This window comes from Condylostylus longicornis, unplaced genomic scaffold (assembly GCF_029603195.1).
Source record: "Condylostylus longicornis isolate FDR11 unplaced genomic scaffold, ASM2960319v2 ptg000077l, whole genome shotgun sequence".
Classification (NCBI taxonomy): Eukaryota; Metazoa; Arthropoda; class Insecta; order Diptera; family Dolichopodidae; genus Condylostylus; species Condylostylus longicornis.
Genome location: NW_026578045.1, coordinates 3,172,085 through 3,198,122, shown reverse-complemented (window position 1 = coordinate 3,198,122; position 26,038 = coordinate 3,172,085). Strand labels below are relative to the sequence as shown.

At 25.1% G+C, this 26,038-nt stretch overlaps 1 protein-coding gene across 1 annotated transcript in view; it reads right to left on the bottom strand.

Annotated features, from left to right (window-relative positions):
• The window catches only part of LOC129612828 (GATA zinc finger domain-containing protein 14), a 250,073-nt gene that overhangs the window by 47,698 nt on the left and 176,337 nt on the right, over nt 1-26,038 (bottom strand). The window contains exons 5-6 of the mRNA XM_055526612.1: nt 10,387-10,498; nt 2,037-2,262 (exon numbers count right to left, since the gene is read on the bottom strand). Coding sequence (XP_055382587.1) covers nt 2,037-2,262; nt 10,387-10,498 — 338 coding nt within the window. The remainder of the gene's footprint in view (nt 1-2,036; nt 2,263-10,386; nt 10,499-26,038) is intronic.

The following is a 26,038-nucleotide window of genomic DNA, read 5'->3' as shown; positions in this document are numbered from 1 at the left end:
ATTGAATTTTGAGCAAGACTATAATACTTATGTCTCCCATGATCGCGAGTGCTGTCTTATATAAAGAAGGTTTGTAATATTAATATTAAATGACAAAATCAATACACCTCCTCCAATATAGAATTGATTTTTCGGGAATTGGTCCTCCATCGCGAACTGTTATATCAAAATGAGTCGATATCATGTTAGTAACTGCAACGAGAAAATTTGTTGAACCAGAAAAAAAAGAGAAAGCTAAAAATTTGCACGCGCCCTCTGTATCCCATTTCTTAGAGCACTTTGTTATTCACATTATTTAATAGCAGATTTACCTTAGAGTAGAAGTATTTAAAAAATGTTTATTTAGCATATAAAAATATATTTATAAGAATCATCAAATAAATTTGTTTTATTAATTTCTCTATAAACTTCAATATAATTTTCAATATAAAATGATCCTTCAATCTTGAATACTGTTTTTCTTTATTTTTTTGTGAAAACTTTTTCTTTAAAAACACTATTCTTATATTTTTTTTTATTACATACATAATTTATTTTAAAATAATTTTCCTGTATAAGTAAGCTGCATATAACGAACTCTTATTATTTTTCCTGAAGAGGAAGAAGTGGAAGAAGAAAACTACAATAAATTAAGAATAAAATTAAGTGTATGTACACTTCATCTACATTCTTCTCTACATTTCTACCCTAGTACTTTCTTTAACATAATATTATTATTATTTAGATCAAAGTTTTAATATTCAGTCATGTTTAACTGCTGCTACTACTACTACTACTACTACTAGTATAGTAGGTACATAAAATATTTTCTCAAGGAAAGCTATTAAGTTAAGGGGACTACATTATACGAGTACGTATGTACATATAAATATTATTTTCTCAATGTGTTTTAAAATATTATAAGGATCTTATAAAAGCTTTCATTATATTTCAAAAAAAATATTCCAAAGTGTTTTTCTCTATACCGTCTCTCTAAATTTAAACTTTTTCATAAACCGACCCACACACCTACCTATTTGTAGACATACAGTTCTTGTTGGATGTTATTTACAGTGTTTTTCTTTTTCTCATTGATAATGAATTTTGTAAAATGAATAAAGAAAAAAAAAAACACTGAAATGTGACTAAAGGAAAATTTATTATTCAGAGCAATAATTATATGTACAAAGTATCCAAGGCTTGATGGCGATACCGAAAGCTGGATGATGTTTTAAAGAACATTTTCTTTATTCAGTAGATGTCGATGACATATCGTTAAGAGAGAAAGCTTATGAGCTTCAAATTGAGTTCAACAAATGCATTTTACCCGTAATATCCCCCGTTAATTTACAAACATATTTTAGTAGCATATTATGTAAAAACATATTTTAGAAGCACCAACTTTGAGAACTAATAACACATTCATTATTTGGTATTTTTTAATTGCTTGTCTTATCACTTTGCCCAGGAGAGGCACAAGCCACATCTTATCACTTATCACAGGCCCAATCTCATCACTTTTCTTCAGTAACACAATCTAGTCTTACTCACCCTGTGTGCTTTTATAATATTTTGTGAATAGTTGTAATATACGTTTGGAAATTCAAGCATTATAAAAATACATAATACATAATTTATTATAATATAGAATTATATAACAGTATACTTAAAACATACAACTAGTCTACACAATATTAAAGACTCTTTAATTGATAAAAGCTATTAAGAATACAACAAAAAAAAAAATCATTTCAAAAATTGCATCAAAACTTTTTACAATAAAAATAATCCAAATGTAATTTATAATAATTTTATAAAGATTTCAGAACAACATGTAGTAAGCAGCTGGTCAAAAGATATTATTGTTGAAATTATTTTGATTAATAATTAATTTTAAGAAAATTAAAATATTAATAATTAAATAATTACAAAAAAAATATTAACAATAATCACAGATTATAACATTTTTATTAATTATTTAAATTGGTTCTGTTAAAATCCAAATTGTTAATGATAATAAATATTATTAATAATATTATTTTTATTAAATTACTCACCATTAACATGTAAACTAATTTGTATGACACGTGGTGGATGTGTTGAAATTTGACATTCATATTGACCTTCATCTGTTTTACGTACATTTGATATTTTTAATCTCCAATTACTTGGATATTGAAAATCAATTGTAAAACGGCTATCACCGGTATATGTATGTGCACCAACAGTTAAAAGTTCTAATGCTTCTTCATCACCATTATGATTTCGTTTTACCCAAGATACCTAAAACAAAAAAAAATTGAAATATTTTAATATTATAGGAAAAAATTATAAGTATATTTAAAATATTTTACAAAATTTTTGCATTTTCTTTATAATAAAACTGTTATACCGCTGCATTTTTGGGGCGTATAACAGTTACAAAACTGTTATACTCGCAAATATTATTATAAAATAGGAGAAACATTCATTTTTTTGTGGCATAATATTAATAATTATTGCGTAAGACCAATAAATGGTGTAACAGACGCCGCTAAATTTTTCTATTCCCATCGAATGTTAAAGTTTTCTGTTTAATTTTAAAGAGGGTTGTACCATGCATAACTTTACTAGACTTTCATAATTTTTGATAATAAAATTTAAGTCTTTTTTTTTTGTTATAAGAATTGGGACCACATTTGTTATTAACATTTCATTTTATTTTCTAAATATCCTTGAGCTATATAAAAATTATGTTTATTTTATTTGTAAGCGTATAGCTTAAGAATAACAATGTCTCATATACTATAAAGAATAAAAATACTATTCAATATAAAAGTTTTAGTATCCCATATTTATAGGTATATTAAAATGAATAAATAAATATATTAAGGCTAATATATTGTATTTGTACTTTTCTATCATGATATTTAAGTTTTATTTTTGTAAAGTTTTTCCTCTATACAATATTTTTATTACATCGTTTCCTTTAACATCCTGTGAACACAAACTAATTTATAACTTCCATTATAATTTATATATACATATTTGTACGTGTTTTGTATAACACTTATGTATAAAATAATATTTTAGACTTTAAAGAATGATTTTAGATTTTTTTAGTTTACATATTTTATATGTGATTTGTGAAGTGGACAAACAAGATTAAATAAGAATATTTTCAGACTAATTTTAAGGAATTTTAAAAAAATCTTTATTTAAAATATTAAAATATTTTATATAATTTGATTCGAAAATCAGTGATAATAATTTTTAGACTATCTTTCCCTAATAATTTATAATTCCAATTCGTTATTAGAATAAGATGTACCAACCAAAAGAGTTTTGCTATCATCGACAATTTTCTGCTTTTTAAAACTTTTGTACGGCAATAAGAGGTTGTATAAAAGAGGGCCTTCTATTTGGAAACCGCGTTGGATGCCCCTCAAGTCGGAAACGGGCCTGATTACAATCTTGCTGTATTAATAGTATAGAAAAACTTTACAGCATGCCAACAACACCATGCCCACTCTTATAATGTATAATATTTTATTGCTATTATAGTTTATGTCAGATTACATTTAGAAAAAATTAAACATAGAATATTTATTATTATAATCTGAATTTGATTTTAACATGAATGAAAAGCGAAAACTTTTTCTTTTTTGAGAAAAAATAAAATAAAAACTACACACATTTCTTATATATTTGTTTTAAGAGTTCTTGTCATGTTCATTTCTAGAACGTGACCTTTATTATAAATTTTTACAGAAAAAACCGCACACTCACACAAATATTATGCTCAGTTCCTAAATAATTCTCTTTTCTCTATAAATTTAAAAATCGATTTATAAATTTGTTTTTATTCTAAAAGTACATACGTATGCATATACACGAGTAGGTGTCCTTAAACAAATAAATTATAATTCTTATATTGAATAAAATATCCTTTTATATAACTGTTATAAAAATGAAAATTATGTATTCAGAATATATCAATTTAGAATAATTACACACCGGTGAAAGTTTAACATTACCGGGACTTTGATATAGCACAATAAATTACGAGAGGAAGAAATAACAATAATAAGAGACAGAGAAAGAGAAAAAAATAATAAAATTTATAAAAACAATCATAAAACTTTTACACCATCTTAAAAACTCTCTTAAAATTCTTCTCATTCTTATTGGTTTTTTTTTGTTTGTTTTTCTCTTTTTCTATTTTTCGTTTTACCTTTTTTCTTGTGTGTTCTCTCATTTTGCATTTATTTTACAGTGGGATGACAATGAATGGATTGAGTTGGATTGGAATTAGAATTGGAATAAAAAAAAAAAAGAAAGAGAAAAAAAAAACTCATTTTGTCATTCATCTGATGTTTTCCTTAAAAATAAGAAAAGAACAAAAAAAAAATTTTATGATTTATGCGAATGATTTTTTGAATACAAATTTTTTTATTTTCTCTTCTTCTCATAAAAATTTTCTCTTCTTCTCTTCCATTTTCTGAATTTTAATCGGAGAAGCAATATACATAATATAAGAAATGAGAAAAGAAAAATTAAACTTGAATTTATTATACTCTTAAACTATACAAGAAGTTTAAATAATAAAACAAGAATATAAAAAAAAATTTAAAAAAAAAAAAAAAAAACTTTTCCTTCTTTAGGTATCCTTTGTTTTTTTGTTTTTCCTGGATGGTTTTTGTTTTTTTGAATGTTTATATGCGAAAAATGTGATGAAAACTTTCATGGGGTTTTACGGTACTAAGTTCGACTTAAAAACTTTATCTTAATCAAATTGGTGTACAGTCGAATGTAGGTAAAGGGAACCAATTGAAAGAAGAATTTACGAATATTATGAATTCGTAAAATAACGAATGAATAACGGAAACGAGAATTAAATGCAGAAAAAAAAACAACCTATTGAATCTAAAATCATGGTAAAATTGAAAAATTAATTCTAAAATTAAGAACTGCAACAATAATTATGGACGATTTTTGTGAATATAATTCTTAAAAGAAGCTGAATTTATTCGAATTTTCTTACCGTACTCCTATGCATCATAGAAACACAGATTCCTTCGCATAATAGACACGCAGAAAGTGCGAGAGGAGCTGAGAAAAGAAATTGAAATAGGGAAATCAGATCTATGAAGAAGTCGACCAGGATTGGAATAGCTTGTAGGGCTATTTCACCTGTAGATTCCGTGGGGAAGAGAAGGAGATTTGGTTGTCTCTTCTTCTGGAGTATGAAGCTTTGGTTCGCAGAGGAAGGAACTTTATGGATGGTTCTGTTTTAACATAGATTCTTATAAGGTACTTGAATTTATTAAGAAGATAGATTTTGGAGAGGTATTTTAGGTGCCATGTCAATACTTAGATGATGGGCACAATAAATCCAACTAATGGTGCATCGATATGCTTTTATCAGTTTGTTCTTTCAATTTACGGTCTACAATATACATATGCATATTAAAATTTTAAAATGACTCTAACAAAAACCTTTGCAATGTAACGAAATTTTCATTATCATGCAACAGATTATAGAAACGAATAATTGTGTGATCAGAAGTTTCCACAATATTAGGGTTGATTTTAGTCTTAAGAATAAATGAAATGACAGGTGTACTTCTTCTGGTTCTACTCATGAGCTGTTAACCCTGCTCTATTTTAAATGAGTTTACAATAAATGATTGTTTTTAAAACTATTAGAACTATACTGTTTCCTGCAAGAATTTTTGGTATATAAACCAAAAATTTAAATATTTTCATTAAGTAAATATTCATGTATAACATCATGTGAATCATTTATGTATGACTGTATTATGGCAATAATGCCTTACTATAGTTTAAGAAAACATAATATTAAGTTTACAAATTAGAAATGAGTTTTATATGAATGTACGTAGATACTGCATGTATAGATGGAAAACTTTCTTAAAATATTCGTAAATTTCTTCTTTAATTTTAATTCATTATAAGCCAAAAAAAAAAAAAGGAAAAACTATAAAGACAACTTAAACTCAATGTCCAACATAAAGATTTCAAGATTGGATTATAAAAGTTTTCAAGAACATTTTGTTGTTATTATTAACTTAATAATTTCGTTTTGTTCTATGGTTTTTAAGAAAGTAGAATTTTTGAAAAGGATTTAAGGTTTGATTAACAAAGAGCGAAAAAAAAAAATACAAAACGCAAGATAAAGCTGTAGTAAGAGACTAAAGTTCTTAAATTTTATTATTAAATTGATGATTTTCATAAATTTTAAATGATATTATAAAATTTTACTTTTGGATTGAGTTTGAATTTAAATTTAAATTGAGGTTTTAATAGTTATGGTACTGTGAATGTTAAGTTTGATAAAATTTCATAGAACCGCAGAATTTTTTTGAAAATATTTCTAATAAATAATTATTTTTTAATGTTATAAACATTATAAAATTAATTAAAATTATTTTCTGGCTAGACTAGAAAAAATAAGAACTCTTTCAAGTAAGTTGATCTTTGATTTCGCAAATTGAAATCGCTATAGTCACAGTTATCAGCAACAGCATCAAGAAATTAAAATATATAATTTTGAGTATGGAAACAGAAAAGAACTAATGCGAAATAAAAACAACATAAATTGACTTAATTGTAATTTATATCCAATACTAGAGCCCAAAATTTCAAGATCCCTAAAGAAATCCGCCCATAAATTGAAAATCGTATATAGACCTATGCTTTTAATATTTGTTGAAAACCTAAAATTTATCTACATTCAATGTTATTCTGTGTTTGTAACACGACATATTGAAATTATCCAAATTTTTCCCTAACAATAAAAATAATAATATATAATATCGGGCCATCCCAGTCATCGACAGCTTAGTTTTGTCAGGAAAAGTATAAAATCTAAAGAATTTGTTACATACTCAAAGGTGTCATTTGTTAACATTTGAAATAAAAGACAACCAAATGAATAGGCCAAGGTACGGTTCGTGTTACACAAGAAGCATATCGGACGAAGATGACTGAATTAATACTAATAGTATTAGAAAAGAACGACCACAGCGACCACAAGCTACTAAGAGAAAATTCTACCCGCTATAATTTTAACAAAATATCCTAATGAATTCCATATTGTGTTTCAGAAGATTTTTTAATGTCTGTTAAAACAATATCATGTCAAGTTAACAACGTCCTTCAATTAATTCACTTTCATATTTTATGAAAGAGAATGAACTTTAAATCGTTAATCTTATTTAAACATTTTTCAAAACAAAAAGCAGAACTTAATTTGTTTGTTGAACATTTGAAATAAATTTAAAAAAATAAATTATTTCTCAATTACTTTTATTTGTAATGAACTAGAAATAAAAAAAGGAACATTAAACTATGCAGTGAACCAGTACATAGTTGAATTCAAGAGAAATGAAAAAAAGGATATTTCGTTGCACTTAAAATACAATATCCATTTAAAAAATTCTTTAAAAATACAAAACAGTTACAGAAAATTGTATTGATTTTAACTTAACTGTTATTATTAGAGATAGAAAAACATATTTTTTTAGAGGAATCTACAAAAGCCATTGAAGTTTTTCTTATTTATTTTATTCTTGTTGTTTTTTGTGACAATATAGGAAAGTAATATTTGAAGACCATAAAGATGTAATCTTATATGTATTGTATAATAAACACATTTTATAGAACAGCTACTCTAGACGAAAACGTCCTAACACGACATGAAGTAAATCTGAGATATTTTATAACAGGCTTGTAATATTTAAGATAAGTAGAGTAGTTTACTTGATGACATCTCGTATACTGTAATTCCAACACAATAATTAAGTGTAAAAGCAGTTTTAAGCGTCTTTCTGTTAAAATATTAAAAGAAATAAAGCGATACTGGTTCAGTTCCAAATATTTGCATGAAGAAGAGATGAAACTTTTATTTCTAATTTAATATGTGACCATACCAACTATTCCACTACATAGACGAATTCCTTGCGATAAAAGATTATGAAGAAATCATTAAAAATTAATTCTTGACTCTGAAAAATTTTACTAGGAGTATTAAATTCATGAACCACCTGGCTGCTTATTTAAATTAAATTTTCTATGGAAATAACTTCAGAACCATTAAGCCGTTGCTATAAGAAATTTCACCTACTAGGTATCATATTTTACCTACTAGAAACAACTCAAAATATTTTTTTCCTCCTACTCCAACAAGTATACTATGCAAATTAAAACATTTTGGTTTTAAAGCATAAGCCAAATACCCAATATAAAATTGAATATACATACACTCTTATAAACAGTTAAATGTATGTTATCTAGCAATTTATAATTATTGACACATTTAAAGATGACTGCAATTTGAAAACAAAAAATAAAAAAAATAGAATAAAGATTCTAATGAATATAGCAATGAACACCACATTGATTGTATGACACAAGCATATACAAGAAATGTGAAATTGCAAAAGAAAACAAATTTCATTGGGACAATAAAGGGAAAAATTATATGCAAAACATAATCTTAGAATAAGACTACTATAAATGAGATGAAGAATATAGAAAGAAAATATAACTAGGACAAAAATTATGTACAGATGCATCGAAGAATTTAAATTTGATTTTATGAACAGAATTGTTATTGTACCGAGAACATTAAGAAAAGGGACATTAAACCTTACAAATCTCTATTTTGGCTTCAATACTATCCAATAAAGCTACTGCTTATGCTTTCTAAATAAACTGTAAAAATATTTGCATAATGACAAAATATTCTTTTATTGCAAAATAATAATTAGGAAAAAATTAAGTTATTTAAAATAATTTTTAATAAAATATTAGGTATAGCATTTCGAATTAATTAGACCGGGGATAAAATTTAAATTATTATTGAAATTACTGAACAAAATTCTTATTACACATAAATCTGACCGCAGATGGAAAGCCCTGTCTACATGCGAAACGGCAAGAAAAATGTGACCAAAATACCATTATAGGATATCGGATATTTCCTTGCGAGGTCACGCAGGGACAATGCCTACCTGACGGTTGTCTTTACACGTTACGTTGTTGGTAAGAGTAGCATGCGGCTAGGCTGAGATTGCTAGGATTTTTCACTATTTTTGCGAGTGTCCGGCTGAGTTCCGGCCAAGTGAATAAGAGATAGTGGCTACGTCAATCAGCCAACCATAGATTGGCCTACATTCCAACTGATCCTATGGTTGAAAAATATTAGAACAACAAAAAATTCAATAAAACGTAAAACAAAGGTTAATTGAATATTTTCTTCTTTTCTTTTCTTTCTTCTTAAATATTTAAATTTTTTCCTGTTCTGAAAAAGAACAGTAAATTGGATATTGCCAGTGGTTGTAAATATTTCGAAATCACTAAATTTTTATTAAGTTTTCGAAAGGTAAAATTTAAAAAATGAGAAAAATTTTATATTTTAAGCACACCTGATTTACAGCTCTCTAATTTTATAGGATTTTTGAACTTTCATCCGCAAATGTTAAAAAATAATTGAATTTTATTAAAAGTTATATAGGAAGGAAGCCTATAACGGGGCTTCCCAGTTCTCAAACTTTTCCTTAAAACTTAACACTTTTAAAAAAACCAAGTTACATAAATTTTTCGCCAAAAATTACTTAAATACAATTTCATAATTAATTATAAAAATCAAAAATATTAAAATTTTATCTTTCAGCCAACAAAAACAAGACCATTTCATTTATGATAGCAATTTTTAGTAAATTTCTAAACCTAAGAAACCTCAGAAGTCTGGACCTAAAAATTGTAGACATTAGCAAATTCTGTGGGTAGAATAGGGAACGATCAGTTCTGGGGGAGTATGATTATCTCGCTCATAAGAGAATGGAAATACTGGGGGGTGTTTGCTCTCACAGCGGCGAAGTTAAGGTTTTCTGGAGCGTGGCCGAGCAAAGAGCTCGATTTTGTCAGTAGAGTGGGCCTCGAGCTTATGTAGTAGGGCATGCAAACACGCAGTCACGGGTGAGTGAGCAATAGATAGTTATTCGTGATCACGGTGCACTGTTATATCAGTTGTATAAAATTTACAAATCTAACAAATCTACATACTTGTGTATCTTATAGTCACTTTTTTATACCAAAAATTTAAATATTTTTTTAAAGAGTTTTACCACACTTTTATAACCAATTTATCTGTGCCACTTATTTTTTTTTTTTTTTTCAACTTTTAATCTTTCCTCTTTTGTCCCTGTAATTTATTTAGGACACAATTTTTATCATTATTTGCTTTTTTTTTTTCTTCTCTCCTTCCTTAAATATTCTATTAATTTTACTATTTATTAAAACAAGATAACAAACAACAAAATAAGAGAAAAATTAAAAAAAAAAAATTTTTTTTTTCTATTTTTTTTTTTTCTTAAATATTCTATATATAAATGTACTTACCGTTTTATCTTGCAATAAGGATATTCGACAATTTAAATGTATAGTACTGCCAGCTTGTACTGTTATATTTGTAATATTTCCTTCTCTTTTATCTTCAAAGTGTGGTCCATATCTGTACAGAAAAACAAAAAAGAAAACAATAAAATTAGAAAAAGAAGAAGAACAAAAAAAAATATATTTATTATTGGTGAAAGGAAAGTAGTATAGAAAACCAGGTTGCAAATAAAATACAAGAAAAGCAAAAGAAAAAAAAAAGGATCAAATTAATTATTAATTTCGAATTTATATAGATATATATATATTATGTATACACATAATCTAAGTACAAGACCTATAAAATTACAGAAAAGCAAATTTAAGATTAAATTAGAAAATATAGAAAATAAAAAATTACAGACGGAATATAGACCATATAAGAAAGGAAGGGTATTCGATGAGGTAGCCGCACAGAGTTAGTTGCACTGGAACACCAGTATTTTAAATACACCAAGTTTGTCTCTTATAAATATTTATCCAGAATTTTGAAGTTTTCATTTTGATTATTTTAATTATAGCAATTGGACAGTTAATCAATGTTTGTAATTCTAGATTCAGCGTGCTAGATAATCATCACCCTCTACAAACTAGACTTAAAGGTCCTGTACAAAATTATTACCTTACAAATTCATAAAACTTCATCTCGTTCATTTTTTTCGTTCCCAGACTTTGTAAATATTAAAATATATTGACTAACTACAGAACAAAGTAGAATGATGACATTATTTTCAGACAGGCTTCATATACTCTTGCATCGGTCCTGTATTTAGAGAAAAAGAGAACTAACAAGGAAAACTTATTAAATAAAAATACCTTTTTTTTCCTCAATATTCATTTTATATTCTCAAAGGAATACCTACATGTATTTAACTATATTTGCTTATTATATTTTTATTTTTCTTCAAAAGGACATTATGTATATTGCACCTCCTTAATAACACATTGTTGATATTGAAAAAGCTTTTTATAGGAAAAAAATTGTAAATTTAAAATTAAGTTTATAATATTTTTGTAATAGAAATCCGGTTTTTTTTTAGTCATTATTGTAAATTTCAATTTAGTAATAAGAAATTTTAAAATATCCTATAGTAATAACGATTGAGCTGATCCTCAAATTAGAAATATTACTCGTATCTGACTTAAAGAAAAAATTCATAAGAAAATTTTATTATGAATGTTCAAAATTGAAACTAAAAATTACAAAAAAATAATAAAGAAAGCAGCAGTCAAAATTTACTCGTACTTTGAGTCCTAAAGACTCCGAACCCGTTAAAATATGAATCTAATAAAATCCGAAACTTGTAAGATTTAAAAATTGGGCTCATTCTTCTTAAACCATTCAAACTGTATTTGATATATTCTTGATATATTGACATTTGATATATTCTTAAAATTAAAATTGAAATCTTCTTATTAGCTCCGGCCTCTTTATTTTCCTTATTTTCCTTTGTAAGGCCTCAAAATTTTTCTACGTCAAACTTATTTTTAATTTCAACCACATTGTAAAATAAATCATCGCATTCTAACATTTCAAGTCTCACAACTACGAGCTGATTTTAAACTTTTGCTGTTACGAATAATAAAAATCTTACTGTCCTAATACAGGACCATAGGCTACAGGCATTATAATTTCAGGAATTCTAGTTTTTGTGTCATTATGATTGATTAATTTTTGTTTTTTCTATTATAAAACCTTAGAGTTAGATAGTATATTTGTATATATAGATTTTTCATTTTATTTTATAGTAATTTCCTTCCTACCTTTTGACAAAAAATTACAATTTCAAATAATGAGCAATAATAATGAAAATATCCTAGTTTACCAAATCCCCTTTAATTTAAAATTTATATATTATTTTCTTATACATTTTGTGTGAAAATTGCAAAAGGGAAAATATTTCAAAATAAAAAAAAAAGTAAATATAGGAAAAATGAAGACCGGAAATAATTTTGTTTTTGGTCATCAAACCAAATCTAAAAAAAAAAAATATTTTTTTCTATCCCTTATTTCATTTTTCTATTTCATATACACAAATACTCTGGCATTTTTCTGTTTCCTTGTTTCCTTGTTTGACAATAAATTTCTATACGTCATTATTATATGTCCTATAATATTATTATATGTCCTTTTTCTATATTTATTCATCCTGATGATATTATTTTCATTATTTTGAAAATTATTATAGAAAAGGATGAAAGGATTTTATAATTACTTCCGGAACAAATATAATCATATTAATCATCTAAGCTAATAAGTTAAAAGTTTGATAGAATTAAAGTGAATTTATGTTATTTGTGACTGAGTGTAATTAGTTATTTATTAGTAAGAGAGGGAAGGCGACAGCCTTGACGCTTACATACAGCTCTAGGCCAGTAAAAGACACATCGGAATCCCTTCAACGCACATCCGTCCCCCTAAATTTGCTGGGAAAAATTCAGCAGATCACTCACAAGCGCTAAAGAAACTCTCCTCCAATCCGTCGAACCGCTATCCTCTCAAAAAGCATTCCCCCCCTCTCATATCAGGGGAGAATCAAAGCGTATCGGTGTATATATGTGTGTAAATGTGTATGTAAATTAGGATATGTTTTGTAATATTTTTAAATTTCCTTAATTTTATTGCTTTAATGTCATTTTAATAAAAACGATATGGTTGCCAAAGGAAAAGGAACAAAAACAAAAATAAATTTTTACTTTTATTGTTAAACTTTTTTTATCATATTATTATTGTTTTTATTTTGTTGTTCAGTTAAGAGTTTGAAAAATTTTCTAAAAGTTAGTAAGCAATTTTTTTATGCCTAATTAGGAAAATTTTGTTTTATATTATTTTTTTCTTATAATTCTTTGGAATTATAAGAAAAAAATAATATATTTTTTTTTCGAATTTTCCTTCTTTTCTGTACAAAATATGATTTTAATAAGCAGACAAAATATGTATGATTATAGAAATAGAAAGTGTACTGTAAGAGAAGAGTTGATAAACAGGGTTATTTTGGAGTAAATAATGTAATATAGTGCGGCAACAGTAAATATATAACGTAAATTTATAATGTTCAAATTAGAGTAAGAAACAGGGGATCATTCAGTAAAGATACAGCATTTTCTTAATACCTAATAACAATTTGATTTTTTTCTCATCCTAAAATTATGCAATGGTTGGAATGTATTGATATAAAAACAATTTCACATTGTAACTCGACTCTTTACAAACCATTGGTTTAATCCGAATTTTATAGTAACACAAGAGTCAATGAACGATCAGAAATTAAATTCTGCTCTTCTTACGTTGAATATTCAAATGAACAATTTTTTGTAATAAGCATTTTCACTGAGATAAAATTTTGTTAATACAAGAAAGATAGCTTGGCAACTATGACAATTCTTAAAAACAATATTATTTGGACAATTTTTATACAAATTTTTAAAATTTATTAAAAATATATAAAGTATAATCAGTACTTTATTAAATAGAATGAAAAATAAATTTATTTTATTAGGTATTATCTTTTATCATAACAATATTTTCCTATAATAAACATTTGATTTTTTCTATATTTTCATTTTTCTTTAAATATTCAACAATTTAATCTTTAAAAATAACTACTCAATTTATTGTAAATCTTGTTTACTAATTTACATACAAAGAAAAACTTAATTTGCAATAAGAATTTTTTCTCTTAAAAATGTAAAATTAAAAATCTATTTTAGTCAAGTGTAAAATAAATTTATTCACATTAATGTTTAACATAATATTATTATTCCTAAACATACTTAATCTTTGTATATAACAATTTTCTATTGTAACTTATAATATGTTTTTTTTTGTTATCCAAATTCATGTTGATATTGTTGCCAGTAGTATGAATTTAATCATAATTAATGCAATAACAATGTAAATAAAAAATTTACAATAATACACCATTACAATAATAACAGTATAAGTATTAGTATAACAGTAGTATAACAGTAGTAGTATAACAGTTTAAGCAGTATAACAGTAGTATAACTGCAGTATAACAATTTAAAAATACAAAAATTATACTTTTTTACTAAATCAACATATAATATTATAGAAAAATCAATGTTTTATTAGGGAATTTGCTTAAATTTGCGCAAATTTAGTTTGTATTCCTCAAAATTGACTTATGGTCAGTAAATTTCAAAAATTCCTATATTCAATTTCAAATATCAACTTTAAATAACTGACATTATTACTCATTTCGAATCTCTTATTAGAAAAATAATTCGAGTTTATTCCGGAGAAAAGTGCAAATTTTCTAATAAAATTTCACTTTCAAATTTATTATTCATTGTAAAACTCATTAAACATCTTCTAAGAGAGATTATAATAATTACATATACATATTTTTCTAATTTTCAGAATTGCTACCATAACAATAAAGGCAACACTAGCTATTTTAAATAATCTTACTTTTTCTCTTATTTTCTCTCACTATAATTACAATAATATCATTTTTAAAATATTTTTTTTTGCATATGTTTAGGAGAAGTTGATTTTTAATTTATTCTCTAATAGAGACTATTTAGTACACAATCAAGTATTAACAAATTAAAATGTCACAATAATGCAAACACAAATACACACCCATACAACTATAATTACTGAATTTATATTATTTAATATTTTTTGTTAGTGTGACGTAATAATACAGAGAAATTTTTATTTGAAAATAAAATAAATTAAGAAGAAAAAAGAAGAAGAAGAGAGAGATAATATTGTTGTTTTTGTTTTCTTTACACTTTTTTGTCTCTCTTCTTTAAGAATTTTCTCATTTAATATTCTTTTTTCTCTTTTATATTCACAAAGTTTTAAGTTTTGGCATTGTTCAAAATTTTAATTCGATAAAAACATTCTTTTTTTTCGTTCTTGCGTTTCGATTTTTCTTCTTCTTTTTCACTTTATGTTGAAATTTTAAATGTGTGCATGTGTGTATGGAATACATGCATTTACTCTATATAACAAGAAGAATCCTTAAATTAAAAAATCCTTTTATTTTTCTCTTCTATAATTTTATTTTTATTTTTATTTTTTTGTTTTGCTTTGTTTCTTGCTTGTTTTTTGTACCATAACTTCTCTTTATTGTTTCTTATTTTGTTTACTTTTTTGTTTTATTATAATTCTATAATTAAACAATATTTTTCTCTTTCTCTTATATGTACATCATTATTGTAGTATATTATGTATACAATGAATTCATAAATATGTTTTACATACAAAGGCACATATTAAATGTAAATAAATATGACTAAAAGAAATTACACATTTCATAATATTTCCTGGAGGTTAAAACAATACAACACTGTAAAAAATAACAATAGAACGAAACAAAAAAGAAAAAGTATTGTGAAAAAAATTAAACACTATTTTGTGTTTAAGTTAAGAAGCAAAAAAAAAAAATTCTATTTGAAATGAATGTCACAATGGGTCGTACAATAGGTTAGGTTAGCTTGACGCCGTCTTTGGAAGAATTCACTCAGGCAATCTTGATTAGTTATAGCACCGACGGGTTGCTACTATAAAATTAATTTTCTTATTATTTATTTTATTATCTAGACTATTGGTTGTAAGACGCCAGAACAATTTCTACATAACATAGTTTCCAGAATTTATTAAATTCCAGTGCAATAACTGCTCTTATCTAACTGCTACCTGTTCTCTATAATATCAGCTTGAAAATTTTTGCCATTTTTGACAAGATTGACAAGATTACCTATGTTAACAAGTTGTAATTATTCGGCTGTAATATATTTTATTTTTATACAACTAACTGTTATATTAAGTCAAAATCGCTTACAAAAAACAGTTTATTGTAATATTTGAATTATTCATACTTAAGTTTATAATCTAACAAAATTTGCTTCAATTCGGATTACAAAACGATCACAATAATATAAGAAAAAACCTTTCAGGAAAAATTTGGCTAAATTGTATTTTGGAGAAATATCATGAAAATTTCGAGAAAGAATAGTTAAATATAAAATAATATTGCTTAGAAAAATGGCAAAGCTCCTTTTTGAGCAATGAGCAATAATTATAAAATTGTAAATAAAAATGCAAAGAATTTACAAACATTCCCCAAGCTCATTTAAATAAAATTTTAGAGTTTTTCAAAAATGATTTGAAACCATTAAGATTTACTAATTCGAAAATATCAAAATCTAACTAAGGGAGTTGGTTCAATTGTAACAAATTTAGTGTTTCATTGTGATTATTGTGTATGAGCGAAATTTGGCCAAAAATTAATATTGTGAATGAATAAAATATAGTACAGAAATTATTTAACAACCCTAAAAAAATTAATGAATAATCTTGTACTTTACATATTATAGACTGAGTACAACAAGAATAGGATCCAAAAAGACATAAAACAAAAACCAGAAAACAAAAAAAAATTAAGAACACTAACGAAAATATTAAGAATAATAAACAAATGCTATACACAAGAACAGAGAAAAAGGATATTTTTCTCTCCTTTGACTAATTTAAAATGAAAGAAGAAAAATTATGAACGTTTGTATATAAAAAAAAAGAAGAAGAAGAACGTAAAAATAAAAAAAAAAGTAAGAAAGAACCTCTTTTTTGTTGTTTTTCTTAAGGTAAAAATCCATAAAATTCAAGGACTTTTACAGTTGGGACTATTTAAGACTAACAGAAAACGACAAAAAAATTGTACTACACCATTATGTAAGAATGTGTGTAAGAGTATTATATACAAAAACTCCTACATTCCTATATATATATAATATACTCATTTTTTTTTTGTTAAGAAAATAATTTCATTTTCAGTTTCAGAGACAAATTCCTTCATATAATATAAATTTTCAAGGATAACAGATTTTCCATCTGTAACAACATTTTAAAACATTGACACACAACATTATAAGTACCTATACACATTATTATTATAATGTTGTTATATGCAATATGTTCTTTAATAAAATTATTTTATGTCTATTGCATTGACCTACATAACACATACATACATATATAAATTAAACATTTTATAGTGTTAATGATGTGGAAAAATGTTTGTGAATTTTAAAAATATTGCAATTTCATAAAATCAATCATTTATATATACAATAAGTATGTTCATATATAAGTGTTTATATTTATTATTGTAAAAGTGTTATATTACTCATAAAATATAAGATATAAGATAATATATCCAAGATGATATTATAAGACTTGTGATAAACATAATTTATATGTGCATATCCTGCAAAAAATAATTCTTGTATTTAATATAAAATTTAAATAAAATTTAATGTGAATGGAAAATAATTAAAATTAATTTAAAATCAAATTTAAATAATGAAAATATAAAATAAAATCTAAACTCATTATGTGTGGTATTTTAGTTGTATGCCAGTTTTAATTAACCCTTTACTGCCAAATATTTTTCAATATCTATTAATTGTAATTGAATTCTCTGAATATATTATAGTTGATATTTGAAAGTGTTTATGATGAACTCAACTCATTTGCATGACAGTAACAATTATCAGTAACAATTATCGAACATTTATAATAAGAAATTAAAATAAATTTTGCATGAAAGTAGTGTTTGTCCGAATATATCGTATACTTTTGTATTAATAATAATGCCATCATGGTTAAAACTAAGTACCAAAGGGGTTGAAATGTATTTTTAGGAAGTATCATGTTCTGTATTATTGTTGCTTAACTCCTTGCCTGGGTGAAAATTTAGACTCGTTGCTTAACTGAAACAAAAATCATTCTTGCCACCATTCTATAGTATTTAAGGACAGTCTAGATACATATGTGCCAGTTAAAGCAAAAATACTTAATTTATTTTCCTTTAAACTTAATTTAAAACTTATTTACTTTTTGTATTATTTTGAGCAAAAATTGCTTAAAAATTATTCATTAACCCTTACAGTTAACGTTCAGTTATACAGTTAATTCAGTATCCTTTCCCAGGATCGCTTTCAGTAATGAAATTAGTTTTTTAATTTCTAATATCATGAAGATTTTAGAGCGTTCCGGTCAAATCATAAATAAATTTTCTCTTTGTAGAATAATTTTTAATTTTTCTGGGGCGTAAATATTGCCCTGAATTAGTAATGAAAGTGTTAAATGAAACGTATAAGACCAATATTTCGGTATTACATGAAAATATTTTATGAGTGAAGAATGCAGTTTCCTCTTAAATGTATGACCAAATATTTACACTTAATCCAAAACAATTCTTAAAAATCTATTGTGGGTGCCATTTCTCTTTTATTTTTGTTCGTAATTTAAGCACATCGGGAAGCATTGCCCACTTACATACATGAAAAATTTTTCATAATTCCGGAAATTTTCCAAAAAACTTTAAAAATGTCGTCATAAAACTTCAAATTGTCGTCATATTTTATGTTACCATTTTGAATATCGGATATCCTTTAGTAATCCTGGTAAAAGTTGTAAATTTTTCTCATTTTTTTTAATTTTTGTTATGTACCTACTATTTTTGTCTTCTGTTATCTTTTACTCAAATTTTTTATCATATTTCTGCAATTTGTTTTTTTTTGCTTCTTGGTTAAATTTATACAAGCATAAATTCTCAGAAATTATGATTAAAACATAAAAGTCTCAAAGTATTTTTGGCTGAATGGTTATTTTAGTTAAAAAAAAAAAATTTTTTTGGAGATTTTTTTTTAAGATATCAAAAAATATAATGGGATTAATTTTCTGTTTTACTTGATATTTTTTTTTTTGTAATTTTGTTATACTTGTTCTTGTAGTTGTTGTTGAACAAGAAAAATGCTTTAAGGGTACCATCATAATTTTTTTTCAGTGGGAGAATGCTTATAACAAAAGTTTAATTTAATTTTCACATTAAAGTTATATAGTAGACTAATAAAATAATTTAATATTTAAAGAAAATAAAAATGACAAAAAAAAAAACAAAAAAAATAAAATTGTGGAGGATGTTAAGTTTTCGAATGAGTTCTTTAATTTTTAATTTTTTTTTTTTGTTTTCCGTTTTGGTAGCAAATTTAATATGGAAAATATTGCTTCAGGAAAACCCCCCTTAGAAATTGAGAAAGAGAGAAAAAATCAGAATTAAAAGTCAGAATAATTTTTATTTTTAAAATATTGTAGTCGTCATTAATAATTCGCGGATGAGAAAAGATAACAATTTAAAAGAAAAAAAATATTTTTAAAAATTAAAAAAAAATTTTGAACTTTATTTTAGGCAAATTGAATTTGAATTGAATTTTCATTTAAAAATACGGGCCTAGATAGAGTAGCGTTTAAGCTCAATGAGTGCAACATTTGAGACAAAAGTGAATAAACTAGAATTCAGAGCGCTTTTTGAGTTGTAGCTGGACAAGACAAATGAGTGATCATTTTCTACAGACAATATTCGGAACGGATATTTTATATTCAGTAGTGCATCTGTTATAAATAATTGTACCACCATATTATATGAGTAAGCAAATAAAATTGTAAGATCGGCTCAATTTTAAGCTGATCTTATGTAATACAAAAAATTCTAGATCAAGTTATTTAAAAATCTGGTAATATGGAAATCCAGCTATATCATAACTTGCATACTTGGCCTAAATGTGTCTTCGAATAGCCGCATCAACCTAAACATAAATCTATTTAAAAATTTTCATCAATACACACAGAAAAATTCTTAACTTAATTTAAAAAATTTTTGAATATAATTTGATTAAGTTTTCCACATTTAATCCAATTAAATTTGCCTTAATTTTCCATAAACAAATTCCAAATTCTACCAGTATTTTATGCTTTAAATAAATTTATTTTAAAATCAAGAATATTAACATAATTTTGAGGTTATTGTTGTTCATTTCCGATCTTATACAATAAATTTATTTAAATCGAAATCTCCTCTTTAGGAATCTCCTTTTAATAATAATTTAAATTGAAAGTTAATTCTCATAAAAATATTGTTATTTTACTTAGCAACTTAGTATCTAATAAAAGAATAATGGTCATGTCAATGTCATTCAGTATGTCATCTGGATTATTCCAAAAAAAAAAAATATTCAATTTCCATTCAAACTATAGAGCTCAAAATTTATATAAAAACTAAAAATCTCGATTAAGAAATTTTCATTTAAAATTTAAATACACAGAGAAAAAAAAAAGATCAATAAAATTTTTGAAATTAATTTATGAGAACGTGCCAACAAATAATGGCAAACTACTTAAAAGCTTATCTCTTAAAATTGTTTATGTAATAATAATAAAAAAAAAATACCCGATTTGCATCCCCTAAATACCCACCATTCCAAATTCAGTTGTTAAAAATATTTTGAACCGTAGAGAGAGAGAGTTCAATTTTTTTTTATTATTTTGGAAAATTTCGCACAAAAAAAAATGTGGGTCATTTAAAACGAATTAAAAATTTTTCATTTAAATTTTTTTTTCTTGTTGTTAGTGTTTTTTACATTTTGTTTGCGTGCCAAAACTAAAATTTTTTTTTTAAAACAAAAAAAAAATTATTTTTTTTTTATTTCCTCTTTATTTTTATTTTAAATTTTCTTTTTTGCTTTCTCTTCCTCTCCGAATTCCGATATAAAGCATTTTTTTTGTGAGTGTGTGTTTGTTTTTAATCGCGATTAAAAATTTCTTTTCAAATAAAATTTCCTTAAATGCCTTTTAATGTCATTCTATTTATTTCAGTTTCCTCCATTTTGTTCTCTTTTTATTCCCACATTGGTTTTTTCCAGGCATTTTTTTTTTTATGATGATAAGGAATTGAAGAATGTAATAAAAATGTTAAAAGGAAAAAATTATATAGATAACTATAGAGAAATTTAAAACGTTTTAACGAAAAAAAAAACAACAAGCACTAAGAACAAAATGTAAAACAATTGAGCTGATTTGTTGACCAATAATATTCATTAGTGCTTGAGCTACGCACAAAAACAAAACGATTTTAACAATAAGGACGTACATATAGGCAAATTGAAAAAAGAAAAATCACCAAACTAATAAGATTTAAAAAGAAATAAGAATCGTGGGTGAGGACACAATCGCAATACTCACGACGGTGCTTCTTTATCAATGGATTTATAAAAGAAACTCAAAATGTAAACAATAAACTGAAAATTGAACAAGAAATTGGTAAATAAATAAAATTATCTTAGAAGAAAACAATAGAAAGTTTTCTGGTCCAAAAAAAAAATTAATGATAAAAAAAATATTTTTTTTTTGTTGTTTTTGGTCTGCTTTTAAGTTGCTTTTGCTAACATTAAAAGAATAAAAATTTCGGCCCACAATGGTTTTGTCAAGCTATCTTGAATTTTTTATGTGTACGTGTATTGAATATAAGGAATTATGTAGTTAAAATTGGAACATCCGTAAACTTTCAAAATCTCGCGATGTTAAGAATTAGTAATCATTTTCTAGGTGTGGTTTCAAATATACCGTATACAGTTCTTTGCTTTTATAACAAAATTGGATAAATCGGAAAAGAGTTCAGTTTTAAGTGTATTTCTTGATTTACCTGTTCTAATTCACACAATTTCGACTCTGAATGTAGTAAATTTATGAAATTTTCAAAGAATTAATATAAGAGTAAAGAGCTTGCATATAATAATAATATTTTTTTTCAAAGTTATTAAAATTAAGATGACATTTTAAACTTGTCTGCGGAAAATAAAATTTCAATATTTTACAATTTTCTTCATAACTCTACAATAAATTGGAGCATATTGATCAAATTTTAACAGGAAACTAATTACGAACTACAGAATTTGAATTTGTAATAAAACTGAAAACTGAAAAATTTGACTTAAACTGTTTTTGATTCCCATTGCCAAATTGTTTTTTTTTTACATAGACACATGTCATATTTTCTCACATATAGGTGAATTTCAATTCTATTGGTCATAATTAGAATATAGTACTATTGTCTTACTAGAACTTTTAGGAATATTTCGAAAATTTCCTATTTTCCCTATAATTAGTATACTTTATTCGATGAAAATGGGAAAATTCCCCATAAATTAAATGAAAAACGTATATCTCCGTACATAAAGATAAAAATTTTATTTACACTCATAACGGCTTATAAAAGCTAAGTATATGCATTTTCTTAAAAATTGTACTTTAAAATCCGAAAAATCGGGGGTATAACCTTCGTAATCGTATTATTCATTCCCTCCTTTTCAAAAATTATAATAATTTAACAGTTAACAATGATAATAAAATGTCTAATAGAACTCAGTCAACTATAATAAATTATTAACAATATTCAGTTTATTTTAATGCTCAACAGGCATAAACCTCCAAAAAACGCCTCCATTAAGACATACTTAACCTTTGAAGAAAAAAAAACAAATTAAAATCACGCATTCACTCTATTACATACAATACAAACTGCGTATAACGTATATAAACATACTTAATAATGGTATAAAAAATTTTCTTCTTATTTTCTTTTAAAATTATCAGGTGAAAATAAATAAAAATGTAATAAAGAACAAAGACTAATAAAGAAAACCGCTAGACAGAAAAAAAAAGGAAAAAAAAACTCAAAATATTAAAATCGCTTTATCTTTTAAGTGTGAATAGAAAAACATGAAAATTACGATAGAAAAAGAACGACAAACAAAAAATAAGTATAAAAGTAAAAGGTAGTAAAACAAAGACACAATAACGTTTTCTATACCCACCACCACCTACCGTTACGTATTCAAACGTTACCACACTGTCTACGTATCGTATATCATACCATCACGTAATAAATAATTTTTTTTATTATTCCCATACTGCCGTCATCTTTATTCTCTTTCCATTCTTTTGCTCATTCGTACATTAATTTCAATTCAGAATGCATGTGATTAAACACCCTCAACCATCTTATAACAATTTTAACTTTTAATGTCGGCAAAATATAATTACATACTTTTTTAAAATAATTATATTGTGGGTATAATATGGATGTATAGCAATACGTAGGTACTGAAAAGCAAGATATTTACGTTTGGATGCAATTCAAAGGTCTGTGTTAATGATAAAAGTATAAAAAAACCCCTATATTTTTTTGCTATGAGGTAGAAAACAAAACTCAAAGTAACAAATAGGCGCACATATATACAATTTTTATCTCTTTTAGCACATAAAAAGAGAAACATTTTTTACCTTTAAACACATGAATTCTGATAAGAACATGCCAGCTATCTACATTAAATAAAAAGAGGAAGTCGTAGAGTATATAGTGTAGAATAAAAATACATAGTTTGACAAGCTCTTTAACCACAAAAAGCATATAGAAACAAGAAGAAGACAAAAGCTATAGCTATAAAGAATATAAATATAAATTAATTTAATAAAAAAAACTAAAACGCAGAGAGAATTTTACAAAACGTGCGGATTTTTCAACACGTTTCTAATTTTTTTGGAGAAGAAATTTTTGAAAGAAAAATAAATTATTATTATTGTTTGCAGACGATCATGATGATTTCTAATAATAGTGATGGCACTATTATTGCCAACGCTTAATTAACTATACATTTTACTACATTACAGACGCATATATCACATAAGAGTAAAATATTGTAAGAAAATTTAATGGAATTATTAAATTTTGAAATTTAATATTTAATTTCAGTATTAAATTTGATCTGCTAACACTCAAATTTTTACGAAAAAAGTGAAATTTTGTATGGTTAATCGAAATTTATAACTAATTATTTCAAAAAATTAAACATTTAAATTTATTATACATAAGTTGTAGCACGGTGTATAGAATTTATAGTGAAACACAGAATACAATTTTTGTAATTACAAAATAGCGTGATTTTAAATTAAAAAAATTAATACCCAAGAGCATTCCTCAAAAAAACGTAATTCGTTGCGTTATTACACTAATTGTCTTCTGTATATGAATATAAACTATACGTAAACAACATGATTACAGGTAAAATGAAAGCAAGTATAGTTTTAAGTACAATACAATCTAAGTAAGCTCTACCCTTACCACTATAATGTAAGCTCAACATTCGAATATTCTCATCTTTCAATTGAATGACAGTAACTTACTCAATTTATAGTCAAAATATGGGTAAGCAAAGTGAAAATCTACTTATTATAGATAAATGAAATTAAAAATCATTAATACACTCATAGCTTTAAATTATTTAGAAAAGGCGTTAAAGTAACATTTATTCAGAATAAAATTAAGTCCCCCCAGCGGTAAGTACGATACGCGTTCTCGGTGGGTTAATGTAAATTTTAATATTACAAGTAATCAAATTTAATTTTAATTTTATTTTAATTTAAACAGGTAAAATATGCACCTACAAAAATTATTGCCATTATTTTATTTAAGGTATCGCCTAAAGATATGCAATTTTAGGCGATATTGAGTAGCACTTGCAAGTTAACGCAAGTGCTACTCATTTAATTTGGGTTTTTTTTCCAATATTATTAACTACATCTAATCTATAAAACATTTGATTTTTCTTTACAATGTTGATGAGATTTTAAGAATTCTATTAAATTTGATTAAAACCAATCTATTTAATTTAATGTTTTACTTAAAATTCTTTTGAAATTTTCTCAAATATTAACTAAAACACTCACAATTTCCTTATTTTTTTGTATAGGAACAAATTTTTAGAGTGCATCTACCATTACAAAACATTATCTGCTATCATGTATCAAGTATAATGAAATTTACAAAACTAACAACATAGATTTTTACTTCAGATATGGTTTAGAGTACATTTTGTTGTCGTACATATACATATAATAATATTGTTAAACTAAATTAGTTACAAAAAAGTAACATCGAACAAAATTTCATTTAAAGCAAAAATGTACTTATATAATACAAAAAGCATTTCTAGCTAATTTAAAAGCAAAAATAAACATTATAAAATGTATTTGTTAATGTGCTACATATATAGACGTTTATCTTCTTTTCCTCTTTTTTATTTAGATAAAAAATTACATTAAATCGCATACAGAGTGGTTTCAAAATCCTCAATTATTAGCTTAAAATCTCAAATGAAAATAAAAAGAAAATTGTGGTACAAGCATTCACACAATAAGCAGGACTAATTTGCTATATTTCAAAGCAATAAATACTCAACTAACAATAACTCCATAAAGAAATCCCTTCAGCCAAAATTGACACCATTGATTGCTTTTAACACCCATTTCCGATTATTCGATCAATTATCTAATTTGTACCATCAATACTTAACTAAAATTTCGTTTTATGATACGATTTTTAAATTTCACTCAAAATAACACTCAAATTTCAATTACAATATTTTAATGGTTGCCAACGTATCGAAAGCTTAGAAGCTATAAGCTCAGTAAAATACTGAATATTGATTACTCGGCGGTAAAAAACCTGGACATTCAAAAGTTTTCATTTTTCTAATCATGTTATTTAGAATATGAGTGGGAATTATTGAGTGAAATATAAAAGTTTTTTAAATATAACACTGAAATTTTTTAAGTGACACTGTTTTAGAAAAAACATTCTGTATTAAAATGATAATAAGTGATAAAGCAGACAAAATAATAGGACAATAATAAACAAAAAACCAAAGAAAATAAGAAAAAATTGAGAGAAACAGAAATTAAAAT